Source organism: Bufo gargarizans, chromosome 4 (genome assembly GCF_014858855.1).
Source record: "Bufo gargarizans isolate SCDJY-AF-19 chromosome 4, ASM1485885v1, whole genome shotgun sequence".
Taxonomy (NCBI): Eukaryota; Metazoa; Chordata; class Amphibia; order Anura; family Bufonidae; genus Bufo; species Bufo gargarizans.
In genome coordinates this window covers 314,853,000-314,867,925 of record NC_058083.1, presented here as the reverse complement: position 1 = coordinate 314,867,925, position 14,926 = coordinate 314,853,000, and the positions used below count along the sequence as shown (strand labels likewise).

The 14,926-nt window shown below is 43.6% G+C and overlaps 2 protein-coding genes across 7 annotated transcripts in view; both read left to right on the top strand.

The window, feature by feature from the left end:
- Positions 1-14,926, top strand: part of EPB41L2 (erythrocyte membrane protein band 4.1 like 2) — a 175,886-nt gene that overhangs the window by 113,965 nt on the left and 46,995 nt on the right. For 4 of the 6 annotated variants that reach the window (XM_044292255.1, XM_044292256.1, XM_044292257.1 and 1 more), the window contains 4 exons: positions 2,840-2,937; positions 4,509-4,681; positions 6,355-6,521; positions 13,638-13,700. In XM_044292255.1, the coding sequence (XP_044148190.1) occupies positions 2,840-2,937; positions 4,509-4,681; positions 6,355-6,521; positions 13,638-13,700 (501 nt within the window). The remainder of the gene's footprint in view (positions 1-2,839; positions 2,938-4,508; positions 4,682-6,354; positions 6,522-13,637; positions 13,701-14,926) is intronic. The other 2 variants (XM_044292260.1, XM_044292258.1) reach the window with 1 other exon arrangement.
- On the top strand, positions 8,107-9,922 carry LOC122936180 (band 4.1-like protein 3). Its single transcript, XM_044292261.1, has one exon. It carries the CDS (start codon positions 9,118-9,120, stop codon positions 9,712-9,714), a length of 597 nt encoding a protein of 198 aa, XP_044148196.1. The 5' UTR covers positions 8,107-9,117; the 3' UTR covers positions 9,715-9,922.

The following is a 14,926-nucleotide window of genomic DNA, read 5'->3' as shown; positions in this document are numbered from 1 at the left end:
CCTTCTGCACCCCCAGATATACTGTAGGTGCCCTGCAATAATTTATATTTTTGCAGCACTGTATGTCCTACATACACAAAAGTCCCGATACTCTCAAATATTGTTCACAAATCTGTCTAAATCTGTGTTAGTGAGCACTTCTCCTTTGCCGAGATAATCCATCCCACCTCACAGGTGTCAAGGGGCTGATTCGACAGCATGAATATTGCACAGGTGTGCCTTAGACTGCCCACAATAAAAGTCACTCTGAAATGTGCAGTTTTGCCTCACACAGTGCAACACATCTCCATCACATAGAGTTGATCAGGTTGTTGATTGCGGCCTGTGGAATGTTGGTCAACTCCTCTTCAATAGTGTAAAGTTGCAGAATATTGTCAGGAACTGGAACATGCTGTCGTATACGCTGATCCAGAGCATCCCAAACATGTTTAATGGGTGACATGCCCGGTGAGTATGCTGGCCATGCAAGAACTGAGATATTTTCAACTTCCCGGAATTGTGTACAGATTCCTGCAATATGGGGCCATGCATTATCATGGCTCTCCAACGTACCAGACTCCATCGAATGTGAGCATTTGCCCACTCAAGTCGGTTACGACGACGTACTGCAGTCAGGTCCAGACCCCGATGAGCACGACGAGCATGCAGATGACCTTCCCTGAGATGGTTTCTGACAGTTTGTGTAGAAATTCTTTGGTTATGAAAACCGATTGTTGCTGCAGCTGTCCAGGTGGCTGGTCTCAGACGATCATGGAGGTGAACATGCTGGATGTGGAGGTCCTGGGCTGTAGTGGTTACACTTGGTCTGCGGTTGTGAGGCCGGTTGATGTACTGCCAAATTCTCTGAAACGCCTTTGGAGAAGGCTTATGGTAGAGAAAGGAACATTCCTTGCACGGGCAACAGCTCTGGTAGACATTCCTGCAGTCAGCATGCCAATTGCACGCTCCCTCAAATATTGCAACATCTGTGGCATTGTGCTGTGTGATCAAACTGCACATTTCAGAGTGGTCTTTTATTGTGGGCAGTCTAATGCACACCTGTGCAATATTCATGCTGTCTAATCAGCACCTTGATATGCCACACCTGTGAGGTGAGATGGATTATCTCGGCAAAGGAGAAGTGCTTACTAACACAGATTTAGACAGATTTGTGAACAATATTGTAGTGTAATGGGTATTTTGCGTAAGTAGAAAAGGTTTCAGATCTTTGAGTTCAGCTCATGCAAAATGGGAGCAAAGCCGAAAGTGTTGCGTTTTTATATTTTTGTTCAGTGTATATATTTGCCACATAATTTGTCCCCAAAAGGTCCATAAAAGACTAGGAGCATCCAAAGGAGCTCCAGTTACAGGGGAAACCCAGGCTGCTGAGGGAGGCTCTGTACAGGGCAAAGCTGGTGAGGCTCTGCACTCCTCTGCCCCTGACACCTGGCGATCACCTGATCGCCGGGTCTAAACTGCACAGCGCTCACCTGTGTGAGAAGGCAGAAGCGCTGATGCACTGCTTCTGCCTTCTCCTCAGGTCTCATGCGGTCTCTAACAGCCGGGGACCTGTCCTGCTACAGTGCAGGAGCTGTAATGCTCCATCGTGTGGCGCTATGAGCAGAAACACAGCTGATCGCACAATCAGCTGTGTTTCTTTCCAGAAGGACATGGGCCGCAAACCATGGCTCTGGGGGCCCCATGTGGCCCGCGGGCTACAGGTTGTGCACCCCTGCTTTAGAGGCATTCCGTTATTCATTCAGTCATAATAGAAGTCTATGGCTTGCATAAAGGATCCAGCATAATGAAAACCGGATGGATCATTTTTGCAGCCCATAGATTTCTATTATGACGGAATGAATAACGAAATGCCTCTAAAGGCATTGTCATGGAATTGCATTCTGGTCCGTGGTAACGGAATACATAACACAATTCAGTAAATACCACACCCCGTACCCGCACACGAACTTCAAAATATGAAATTTGCTCATCCCTACCAAAGACCTCCAACCGAAATTTCCAGCAACAAGCACTTATTTCGTAGGTCAACAATTGTTCTTTTCTTGATCCTTTTCCATAGAAACAAATAGATTTCCCCCTTTTAAAGCTGCTATTTGTGTATGTAGAGAGCAGACGTCCTAGATTGTGAGACCCCCAGTGTCCCACAATGAGGGTTTGCCCACACATACAGGCTTTTGATATACAATAGTAATGCCTTGACTTCATACCCTAGCCATACTCTGACTGCAGCCTCCACTTACTTTTAGTACTGATCAGCCCATGGTAACCTGGATTGTTTGGTTAATGCCTTGCCAGCACTGGAACATTTTTTGGCAAGTTTTGCTTTTCTTCTACAACCCGATTATGCTCGCGTGTATGCCATTTGTGATACATTTTACAATTGACATTTACAACAGGATAGTTGGTAAATGTCTGATCCATTGAGCTCCTGCCATACACTATAGAGCGAGTCCCAAGCCCACCATTACTTCTCACCGCAGTCGAGCATGTACCCTACCGCTCCATGCAGTGTCTATGGGACCCATGTGTTTGTACACTGCCCTGTCCTATTAAGTCCGGATTTCTAGTTTATTTGACTTTACACTAGTTAGAAGATGCCTGCTGTTCTGGGACCATCACTATTGTTGGGATGGTAGTGTAATTGCACACGGTCTGTGTGTTGCTCTAATAAAATACAACGCCGCAATGAACCTTTACAGTTTGTTTTGGGCCACATTGATGCAGTTAAATGGCTTCTCCGCTAGTCTGTGGTCTGAGTAGTGTAATGTGTGGGTAGTGGTACATATATTTAGAACTTGTTTATGTCCTGAAATTTCAAGTCTAAATGGTTGTCTTCTAGCTGGAACAGTTTGAGAGCACCATTGGGTTCAAACTGCCAAACCATCGTGCTGCTAAGAGATTGTGGAAAGTTTGTGTGGAGCATCACACGTTTTACAGGTACTCCCCCCTCCCCCCACATATCCTATGAATTCTTATTAGATACAGATTATTCATATACTTTGACTTTAGGAAGCAGACTGCTAAGGCTACTTTCACACTAGCTGCAGGACGGATCCAACAGGCTGTTCACCCTGTCAGATCCGTCCTGCCGCTATTTCGCCATGCCGCAGGACTGCCGCTCCGTCCCCATTGACTATAAGGGGGATGGGGGCGGAGCTTCAGCACGGCAGTGCCCGGCCAGAGGCCGCCGAACTAAAAGTACTGCATGTCGTGCTGCGCCGGAGCTCCGCCCCTGTCCGGCGGATGGGGACGGAGCAGCAGTCCGGCGGCGCAGCAAAATAGCGTCAGGACGGATCCGACAGGGCGAACAGCCTGTCGGATCTGTCCTGCCGCTAGTGTGAAAGTACCCTAAATCTTTTATTCCCGCACTCCAGCTCTTCATGACTTCTTTTTTTTATTTATTTTTTATTTATATTCTGAATTAAATATGTTTTCAAGAAAAAATAATTATTGCAAACATCCTAGCTGGATCAAAATAGCTTAAAGTTATACCAGCCTCACCGATGCCCTGTGCGCAGCTTTTTAGCAGGGAAAGCACAGGCAGGAGCTCTGCATAGCACATCGCTGCTCTCAACTGTGCCTGCTCTGCTAAAGCCTCGCATAGCACATCTATGCCAGGCTTTAGCAGAGTGGAGTTGGCACAGGCAGGAGCAACAATGTGTAAGCAAAACTAAAATAAAAAGAGTATAATAACAAAATTGATCACGCCATTTAGAGTAATTTTTAATACAATTTTTCAAAAGTTTAGTTAGACTTCAAACATGGCACTGTCCTAGGATACTACCTTTGCCAAAATTCAGTTCATGAATATTTGATCAGCTGGATTAACTCCAGTGTACTCTACTGCTCAGTGACAAGAGTTCAGTGATGACGCGTAAACCATGCAGATTCTCAGAGCATCGAGTGCCGGAGAGCGCAGCCCATTAACTCCTCTGTTGCAACAAGCTTCAGCAGCTGCATACAAGCCTAATATCTCCAGCTGTTGCAAAGCTACAAATCCTTGCATGCGGTAATAGCTGTAGGCTGTCCAGGCATGCTGGGAGTAGTAGTTTTGCAACAGCTGGAGGGCTGCAAGTTGAGCATTCCAGCCATAGAGGATGCCAAGTGTTGTCTGGGGTGGTGTAAAGGGCCACACCGCAGGTTGGCCAGCCCTGTACAAGAATGCATGGTGCATACTGTATAATATGGTGGAGGAGGGTACTGAGCTGTTTTTCAGAGTTTAGGCAGAGCCCCCCATATTTCCAGTAAGGGTAATGTTACTCAGTGACCCTCGGCACGCCTGTTGTTGTGAAACTACATCTCCCAGCATGCTCCATTCACTTCTGTAGGAGTTTTGAGAACCGACACCCAAGTCTGCATGTTGGGAGTTGTAGTTTTACGACAGATGGAGTGCTGGAGGTTGCTGACCCTCAGGTGACTGGGACAGAGCCTTCAACCCCATAAAATGGTATTGCTTTGCAGAGATCTTTGATTATGCTCATATTGTTTTACACTGAACCTTCTTCCAGGCTCTCATCTCCTGAACAGCCACCTAAAGCCAGGTTCTTGACTCTGGGATCTAAGTTTCGGTACAGTGGTCGCACGCAGGCACAGACTCGAGAAGCAAGCACAAGAATAGACAGACCGGCCCCTTATTTTGAACGTACATCTAGCAAACGTGTGTCCAGGAGTCTTGATGGAGGTAAAAAATAAAGTATGCTGTTTAGTGCTAAAAGCTCTTTGGTTATTTTTAATCTTCTAATCATAATATTCTGAGATGGGAAAACTCCTTTCAAGGGTTTGTCTCACTTCAGCAAATGGCATTTATCATGTAAAGAAAATGAATACAGGACACTTACTAATGTATTGTGATTGTCCATATTGCCTCGTTTGCTGGCTGGATTCTTTTTCCATTGCATTATACACTGGTTGTTTCCCACTGGTCGTTTCCCACCACGGCAGCAGTGCCATATGAGGTTCCCGGACAGGAGCTGCTGTGTATGCGTGCCTATAAGCGCTCCCATGGTCCCAGCCAACAAAGAGGCCAGCTCCTTTTCCTATAGTGTGCATGCACGACCACCACTACTGGATATGCAGGGTGGTCGTAATCCCTGGAAACGAGCAGTGTATAATTTGATGAAAAAATTTAAACAAGGAGGCAATATAGATAATAACAATACATTAGTAAGTGGCTTGTATTAACTTACCATTTGCTAAAGTGAGACAACCTGTTAATTGCAATTCTTTAATATCCCAGGATAGGTTCTGTAAGGGTCCATTCACACGTCCGTTGTTTCTTTCCTGATCTGTTCCGTTTTTTGCGGAACAGATCTGGACCCATTCATTTTCAATGGGTCCTGAAAAAAAAAATCTGACATTGTGCTGCAAAAAACGGAACAGATCAGGAAAGAAACAACGGACGTGTGAATGGACCCTAAATGTAATCTTTAAATATTCATATAATATGAAAATTCACAGTGACGTATTATATAACCTGCCATGTGGAGGTCCTTTGGTGCCTCCTGCTGGATGTTACTTGTCAGTACAGTTTACTTTATTTTGCCACACTTTGAATCTGTTTTATCTGGTTCTACGATGTACAGGGCTTTCCACATCATATATGAGTATTTTTGTGTAATAAAGCACATTTACAGTACAAATTGCAGTCAGTTAAAAGCTTTAAAACTGCTGTGGTACTCCTTTTGTTGTAAGGCTACTTTCACACTTGCGTTCGGAGCGGATCCATCTGGTATCTGTACAGACGGATCCGCTCCTATAATGCAAACGATGGGATCCGTTCAGAACGGAACCGTTTGCATTATATTTCAGAAAAAAGTCTAATTTGTATTCAGACGGATCCGTCCAGACTTTACATTGAAAGTCAATGGGGGGGGGCGGATCCGTTTGAAAATTGCACCATATTGTGTCACCTTCAATGGATCCGCCCCATTGACTTACATTGTAACTCTGGACGGATCCGTTTGCCTCCGTACGGCCAGGCGGACACCCGAACGCTGCAAGCAGCGTTCGGGTGTCTACCTGCTGAGCGGAGCGGAAGCCAAGCGGAGCCATACTGATGCATTCTGAGCAGATCCGCATCCACTCAGAATGCATTAGGGCTGGACGGATCCGTTCGGGGCCGCTTGTGAGAGCCTTCAAACGGAACTCGCAAGCGGAGCCCCGAACGCTAGTGTGAAAGTAGTTTCTTTAGGGAAATGGGGGACTAGTAACCGAAAATATGTAGTTGGTTATACTACTTTATAAAATAAACCCTATGGCGATGTGTAATAGCATACGTGACTTGAACAGCAGGAAACTGAGACACTTCCCAATTTAGACCTTTACTGATGAATTGCCATTATTTCCAATGTACAGCTCCTATTGGAAGCCTCACAGATCAGAGCCTTCTGAAGCATGTCCCTGTTTCTGGTGGAGTCAGTGCTGTTGATGGTGTAGTGTCTGGACCAGAAGCTGCGACACAAGAAGCTCAGGATGGAGTATCAGTACCCAGTATTCCATCAGTGTTACCCAGTGATACAAAGGTAAGGACAATGAGGACCAGGGCAGTAAACGTAATGCTCTGGTCTGTAAGGAAAAGTGCCATTTTTGTTACCGCTATTTTGCTTTCTAGGCATTTGTGCGGTGTTACTTGTGTGTTAACCTATGCTTCATATGTTTGTTATGGCTGTATTAGTTGTACATGGTCCGAAAATAATATCTGTCTTGAAGAACTGCTTCTTTGCATCTATTTCTATAATAAATTGCCCCTATTTTTGCAGAACAGTTGTTAACATTATTGCTGGCACACACATAAAAATGTAGCTCTGAAAAAAAAAAATATGAATCTGCTTTCAGTGGGACAATTACATGGTGACCAATTGCTCATTTTGTCATCATTTAAATGGTTTCACTGTAAAACAAGCAAAAAACTAGTTCCAATCCATTCCACCCTTTAAAGGGATTGTCCACTTTTATTATATTGATGGACTATCCTCAGGATAGGTCATCAATATAAGATCGGTGGAGGCTCACTTCTGGCACCCCTGCTGTTTGAAGAGAATGCAGTGCTCGTACAAGAGCTGTGTTCTCTTCACTGTTTACCTGCTCTTCGTCAACATTGCAGTGGCGAGCAGGTGTAATTACAACTCAGCCGTGCCCATTCACTTGAAAGGGGCGGCTCCTTCCTATTCAAATGCATATTATGGAGCCGTCCCATTGAAGTTGTAATTACACCTGCTCACTGCTGCAGTTGTGATGGCAAGCGGGTAAACAGAGAAGAGAACACAACACTCATACAAGCGCTGCCTTCTCTTCAAACAGCTGATAGGCGGAGGTGCCGGCAGTCAGGCCCTCGCTGATCTGATATTGATGACCTATCCTGAGGATAGGTCATCAATATTACAAAAGCATACAATCCCTTTAAAGGCGGTTTCCGAATTGCATAAAAACTCAGTCAACTCCTGTAAATGGCCTAAAATAGCAGAATATTTACCCACCATTTCTCCCCCGCTTCTTTATGTGCTGCTTTCCGGTCCTCGCCACTGCTCTTTGTTTTCCTGGCTGCAGTGGCGATATTCTGTGCACACAGGCCACTGTTGCAGATAGATAATCACTGGCATCAGCAGAGATGTCCATGCTGCAGCTGGAGGACCAGAGCTCAGGACAAGAGGAAGCAGGAGGTAAAATGAGTGAGTATCCATTCTTTTAAGAGGTAGCTATCCTGTAAGTCAGTGTTTGACCTTTTAAACAGGCCTTGAGACATAACTTGAATAATAAGGGGCAGTCCAAGTCACGTCTCCAGGCCTTTTTAAAAGGTTGAACATTGACTTAGGCCTCATGCACACAAAAGTATTTTGTGTCAGTCTGCGTTCCGTTTTTTTTTTTGCGGATAGGATGCGGACCCATTCAATGGGTCCACAAAAAATGTGGACAGCACACTGTTTTCTTTCCGGGTCCGTATGTCTGTTCCGTAGCCCTGAAAAAAAAATATAACCTGTCCTATTCTAGTCCGTTTTGCGGACAAGGATAGGCATTGTTACAATGGATCCACACAAAAAAAAAATTGCCATACGGACGTCATCTTCTTTTTTTTTTTTTTTTTTTTTGCGGACCGCAAAACACATATGGTCATGTGCATGTAGCCTTATAGGATAGCTACCTTACATCTCGTGATGGCAGAGCTAAGAGCTGATATGCATACCCTCTTCCTAAATTTCTAGAGTAGCATTGCCTGGCCTATAAGACTCCTCATGCTGATTAGGCGCTCTCCATAAGGAGATATAGTATAACCTGTATCCATTCTTTTGTTATTTGAGGCCATTTAGGGTTTCCTTGAGTTTTTCGATAACTTCTATAACTCATTTAAGATACACAGTAACTGAACGGAGTTCATACAAATATCACAGAACATTCAGTTGGAGATTTCTACTGCAAGTGACAGTGCTACCGCCTTGCCTCAAAGCATTTTTGAACGCCTGTTGTATATGCCTATAGATTTCCCGATCCTGCCCTGCCTACATGATCATGTCCCAATTAGTTTAGCATCTCTCCTTAATATATATGCAGCTTAATACATATTTTTTTAACGAAACATAACGATGCTAAATTGCTAAAAAGCAGCTACATCTGCTCCAAATCTGAATTTGACACCCCTCGCTTTCGTCCTGCCTGCATCAATGTGTTGTGATCCTGGTTTTATGCTATTTTTTGGCTTTTGCATGCTTAGTGTATATTAAGATAATAAAAGTAATGCAAGTTATTGTCTCCAGCCCATGCATACAAGGGCCATTGCTAAGTGTGTTCTTTGGGGTGCTGTATTGTGTTTAATACTACAGGATTACTGCCACACCAGTATAGACTGTGGCCTGTATATACAGATTTCCCTTTACACTGTACTGACTGTTTTCTGATTGCACGGTTGTGTACTTCTTTGTTACTAACATTTTTTCTATCTTTTTTCTTTCTCTGTCCCTATTGCATACACATTCTCACTCTTTCTTTTCTACAATACTGCATTTTTATACACACCATATTCACCTGCTTCTGCTGGTGTTGTTGGAGTAGCTCAGTCCCCCATCATCACAGTCACCCATTCACTGCAGTCATACCATTTCAGCAAACCTACCATCCATCCCTGAGATGGACTTCCCTTCAGATATGTCAGATGACGATGCAGCGGAGGAACCCCATGCAATATCCTCTAGTGGTGATGGCATACATTTCAGAGGGTGTACTACCAAGGAAGTGGCACCAATCCACAATGACTTGCTTACAAAATTTCTGGAGTCTACCACTGATGCAGGCAGCCATTTTTCCCCTATACCAGTGTGCAATGGCCACCTGTCTTTAAAGTACAAGACAGTGGAATGTGGCTTTTTTTCCTTCAGCTCTTGCAAAATGTTCCCTTTTAAGTTCCCTTCCCTGCTGGATGAGGATGGGTACATTAGTTTCCCCAGTCTCCCAGACGTTTGTGTGTCTTTTCTGCCATCAAGTCTACAGCGCTATGTTTGTCTTAGCTCTCCTTCCTTCATCCCATCTCTTGTCCTCATCTTCGTGCTGCTCCTTTCAGCCTCTCGGTCTGTCCCATTTTCATTGGTCCTTTCCCTTCCTCTTGCTCTGTCTCTTTGCTACCTGGAGCCTAAAGCGAATCCATTGGGCTCTTTGTATGACCCTGACCTGAATGAGAAAGCAGGGGACGAGGTGTGTAACACTGTTCTAGCTGCCACTTGCAACTAGTTTTCACATCTGTCTCTTTTCACACATTTCATAGGCAAATATATAAACAGTGAAATGGAAGGGCATTTAGTATTTTATTTTGTTATCTATGCACACTGGAAGCGGTTTTCCACCAAGGGTCAGTCTTAAAGGGCATCTGTCAGCAGATTTGTACCTATGAACCTGGCTGACCTGTTACATGTGCACTTGGCAGCTGAAGGCTTCTGTGTTGGTCCCATGTTTATATGTGCCCACATTGCCGAGAAAATGAAATTTTAATATATGAAAATGGGCCTCTAGGCGCAACGGGGGCGTTGACATTACACCTAGAGTCTCTGCATCTTCTGCACTTTGACTTTAGGAGAAGTCAGGGCCAGGCGTGATTAATTTTTCACTACTTGGCCCAGTTAAGCAAAGTGCAGAGGGTACAACAGTTGCAGAGAGAGCAGAGCCTTTAGGTGTAATGACAACGCCCCTGTTGCTCCTAAAGGCTCATTTGTATGTATTAAAATATAATTTTTCTCAGTAATGCGGACACATATGAACACGGAGGTAACACAGATGCCTTCATCTGCCAAGTGCCACATGTAACAGGTCAGCCAGTTATATAGGTACAAACCTGCTGACAGGTGCCCTTTTAAAATATGGATTAGGCTGTTCTGTATGCAAAGTGCAAGAGACTGCAATGGTCACCAATTTTTATATTTTGTTTTTTACAAACCCACTCTGTGTGTCCGGCTATTGCTCACTGAGGGCAGCATAAAGTAGGACCACATATTCCATCAAAGTATTAAGCTGTGCTTATCAGTTTAAAATCTGACCAATGAAAATGTACATAAAAATACCTTTTTGCTATTAAATGAATTTTCAGGGAACTAAATATTAATGAGCGCTGCGGCCTCTTCACTGTATATCAGGCTCAGCACCATACATTGTGGGATAGAAGTCCTGGCTGCCAGAGAAGAGTTCCCATCACCCCAATATTTAATTTAAGTCCCATATAACCATTTAAAATTAGTCTCATTGAGGGCAGCATAAAGTAGTGACAGATACTGAAACCAATGTGCCACCAATGATAGTTAACCTTTAATACATATACAGCAGGCAGGTGGAGCTGCGATCAGCGGCAGTTAACCCCTCAGATGCCACATTGTATCTATACCTGATTATGATTAAGAAGAAAAATGTCAATGTTCTCCTTGGGAGAAGATAGTCAGTCGTCAGCATGTGAAGCGGTAAGGAGGACTCTCTTCAGGCAGCCATGGATCTGATGCTGGCTGCAATAATTACATATCAAGTTCTCAGCAACCGCACAATATTGGCTCATAAGGGACGCTGAAATCAGTGTGTCTTTCACTACCTTATGCTGTCCTCAGTGACCAAAGTACAAATGTACATACAAATAATGATTCAGAGCCAAAATTTAAGTCAAAGTTACTCTTCCGTTTTGTCCAGAGAGCCATTGAGTTATCTACAGTGGTTGGGTCAGACACAAATACTACCTGCAGAGCAAGAACAACGTTTCTTATTTCTCTGGTATTTGACCCAGCTGAGTGCTAAACCTTCCCTTTTCCAGAAAGTTCATGGATTAGGTATGGACATGTTGGAAACTCTTTGTGGGATAAATCTCTTTTGCTCAAAGAACTGTATGGTTTTATACATCTATATTGAGCCATATAGGACCATCCTTGTTTACCAGAAATAATGAAATATTGTTATCCTCCATTGAACTACACAGCAATTGCTATGTAAAGCCATAAAGTAAATTTCCTCCATTTATGATATCTATTTTCGGTCCAAGCGTCTGTTCTCGTTTAGTATTATAATATATTTTATAGCAGTCAGAACGGAGGTTCTCTGATAGAGCTGCATAGATTTAAATAGAAAATAGCTAGCATATGTGTATGAAGTGGAAATGGAGCTTGTAGTTACACTGCACTGCCACTAAAAGCTGGGCAGCATACAGTTAACCAGCTGATCGGCGGGGGTGCTGGGAGTCTGACCCCCAACAATCTAATAGTGATGAAGTAGCCTTAGGATAGGTCATTGATATCACACTGCACAACACATTCCTGAAATGTCCTGGAAATAAGAATTCTGGAGCATTATGTATTACAACTTGACATCGTGTCCTTGCCGTTATTCTTACTGGAAATGTATGTATAAATTGACAAATGGGAGCTAGCATTCCCCTTAGAGGGGTTATCCCATGATTAATGTAAAAAAATAAGACATCATATAGTACATGACAAAGCTAGAGCCATATGTTATATATGGCAGCTCCGGGGGAGTGTCTTTTCTGCGGCAGCTCCGGTCGGAGTGTCTTTTCTGCGGCAGCTCCGGTCGGAGTGTCTTTTCTGCGGCAGCTCCGGTCGGAGTGTCTTTTCTGCGGGTTTCAAAACTGCAGAATATTTTTGTGGGACAACCGCTTTAACGGTTTATGTCCCTACATAGTATAACAGTTTTCAATCAGACGCATTTAGGAGGCATCTGCCTCTTAATAATGTGCTTCTTGCTGCAGCGCTCAGGGGATCAAGGCTGGTGTCATAGTGGCTCAGGCTGTATTGTAAATCTAAAACGTCTATAAATTTCCTTTCTAAACTTTTAAACCAGATTTTAGCTGTCTTTCAGATTTCATCCCAGAAATGCGCGTGCGTTTTGGCTGCGTTTCTCCACTACAATATGCCAGTTCTCAATTAGGGCTCGTCCTTTTACCTAGCACTGAGGGGAAAAAAAGTCTTAACTCCTAAATATGACTTTTTGCGCCACTGTTCAGGCACAAAGACAATAGTAAATCTGGACTATTCCAATTGATCAGCAAAGAAGTTTGGACATAAAAACGACCCAATGTTAGAAAGCTGAGATTAAAGATGTTTTCTAGGACTAACATATTGATGACCTGTTTTTTCAAGACTGGTCATCAATCTGAAATTGGTAGGGGTACAACTAACGGCATCCCCTCACATCAACTGTTTTCATTGCACTGTTTAGTGGCCGTGTCTGGTTACTGCTATGCAGCTCCCATTCTGATGAGTACTTGGTTAGATTTAAAGTCAAACGAACTGTAGTCATGTCGCAGATATCTGTGTTTTCTTTTTTTTGTAAGTCAATGGGCGCAAGATCAGATTCTGCACCATTGACTTGCCTTGCATAGTTTTTGGTGCCTGATCCGGCTTCTTCAGTTTCCCATGCCGCACACAAAATTGCTGTTTGCAGAGATTTTGTGTCCGGCATGGGAAAACAGAAAAATGGAAAGGAATGCATTCTGGTGCCCTCCGTTCCGGTTTGTTCAGTTTTGTCCTCATTAACAATGAATGGGGACAAAACTGTTGTACTGTGGTTATGAGACCCTGTGCCAGATCTCAAAACCGGACAGCACAACGCAGACGTGAAAGTAGCCTAAAATGGCCAATTAGTAGACTTCAGTCCAAAGAGGCTTTATTAGATTATATGACAATTTAGGTGAACAAATGATAAAATTATCATGGAGACCCCGTTGTTGTTGAACGTTTTGCACATTCGGTCAGTCTAAGCTAATGATTTTCTCACTTTTGGTTGTGTAATATGATTTGCTGCAGCCAGAAAAAGAAGAGGATGCGGACAGAGTACCACAGGTGTTGAATGCTGCTCTTGAACCTTGTTGCCTGCAAACCATTTCATGATATTAGACTTGTATGTGGTGAAACGTGTAGTGCGGTCGAACTCCCCCTTTCTAGTTTTGGTATTTTAATTGGATTGATCTTTACAATTCTTGACCTGTTTCTACACAAAATGAATTCTGAATGTAGTTGGCATTTTACAGAAAACGACCTGCAGAACAGGATTACAGAAGCCTTATATGTCTGCAGCTTAAGTTGTCAGTCCAACTACTTATACCAAAATCTGCTTGTTTATTTTGCTTCATATTTTTTTTTTTCCGTTTTTTATTTATTTTAATTTCGCAGAGCAAGTCCTTGAGAGTACAAGGAGAAAATATTTATGTGAGGCATAGCAATTTAATGTTGGAGGTTTGTATGACGGCAACCTGTCCATCTGATCTGCCACGGCTGCAAGGGTGGGGCTGCCACATGCAAGGCTGCTGCTCAGGGCACAGTGCATGAAATGCATGACTGGTGGGGTGGGAGGACGAGTGCATGCTGTGACTTCAGGTGTAGACATCTCCCAGAGATGACCCGTCCTTGTAAAGTCTCATTCACACGTCAGTGTTTGGTCAGTGATTTCCATCCGTGATTGTGAGCCAAAACCAGGATTGGAGCCTCCACAGAGATGAGGTATAAGGGAAAGATCTGCACCTGTTCTGTGTTTAGAGCCGCACCTGGTTTTGGCTGGAAATCACTGACCGAACACTGACGTGTGAATGAGGCATAAAGTTGTAGAAACGAAAAGGGAGACCATATCATATCCTCCAATGCTGTGCTATTTCCATAGCACCTTTTTAAACTGTTTTGTTGCCAATCTTCTTGTTTAAAAAAAAAAAGCATAAAATGACCACATGAACAGTCGTCACATTAGTCGACTTCCAGCACAGTGTGCGTCACTTCCCTACGTGTTCTGTTTTAATGCGGTGAGATTTCTTAGTTCTTCTAACCCAGGCATCCTCAAACTGCGGCCCTCCAGCTGTTGCAAAACTACAACTCCCAGCATGCCCGAACAGCCTACAGGTATCAGCCTAGAGCAGGGCATTGTGGCAGTTGTAGTTTTACAACAGCTGGGGGGCCGCAGTTTGAGGATGCCTGTTCTAACCAAACTAACCGTTCTTCCTGCTTTTTGCAGCTTTTCTAATAAGCTGCTTCTTGAAGACCATTTTGAAGCATCAAAGATTTGCTCTGACTTTCCGCAATCTGATGAATAATGCATTTCATCCTCCCCTTTATTGCTTAATATATGCTTTGCATATCTACGCGAGGTGGAAAGTCTGTTTACTTTGATAAAAATGTAACAACTTATTATGTAAAGAGAAATGTCTGACCTGATGCGTTCACTCCGACACCAAACTAGTCATCTGTTTAGTGTTGGGCCTCATGCATACAACCATATTTTTGCTCCACGTAAAATTCAGATTGCACGTGGACCCATTCATTTCTATGGGACTGCAAAAAGTGCGAACAGCACATAGATGTCTTTGTGGCCCTTCTGCACATAATAGAACGTGTTCGGACAAGAATATCCATTTCTAGAATAGGGACCGAGGATCTGCGGTTTGTGGCCGTGAAATCCATACGGTTGGGTGCAT

Coding starts and splice junctions, on each gene's coding strand:
- LOC122936180 (XM_044292261.1), top strand. CDS start 9,118: ATGGACTTCCCTTCAGATATGTCAGATGACGATGCAGCGGAGGAACCC.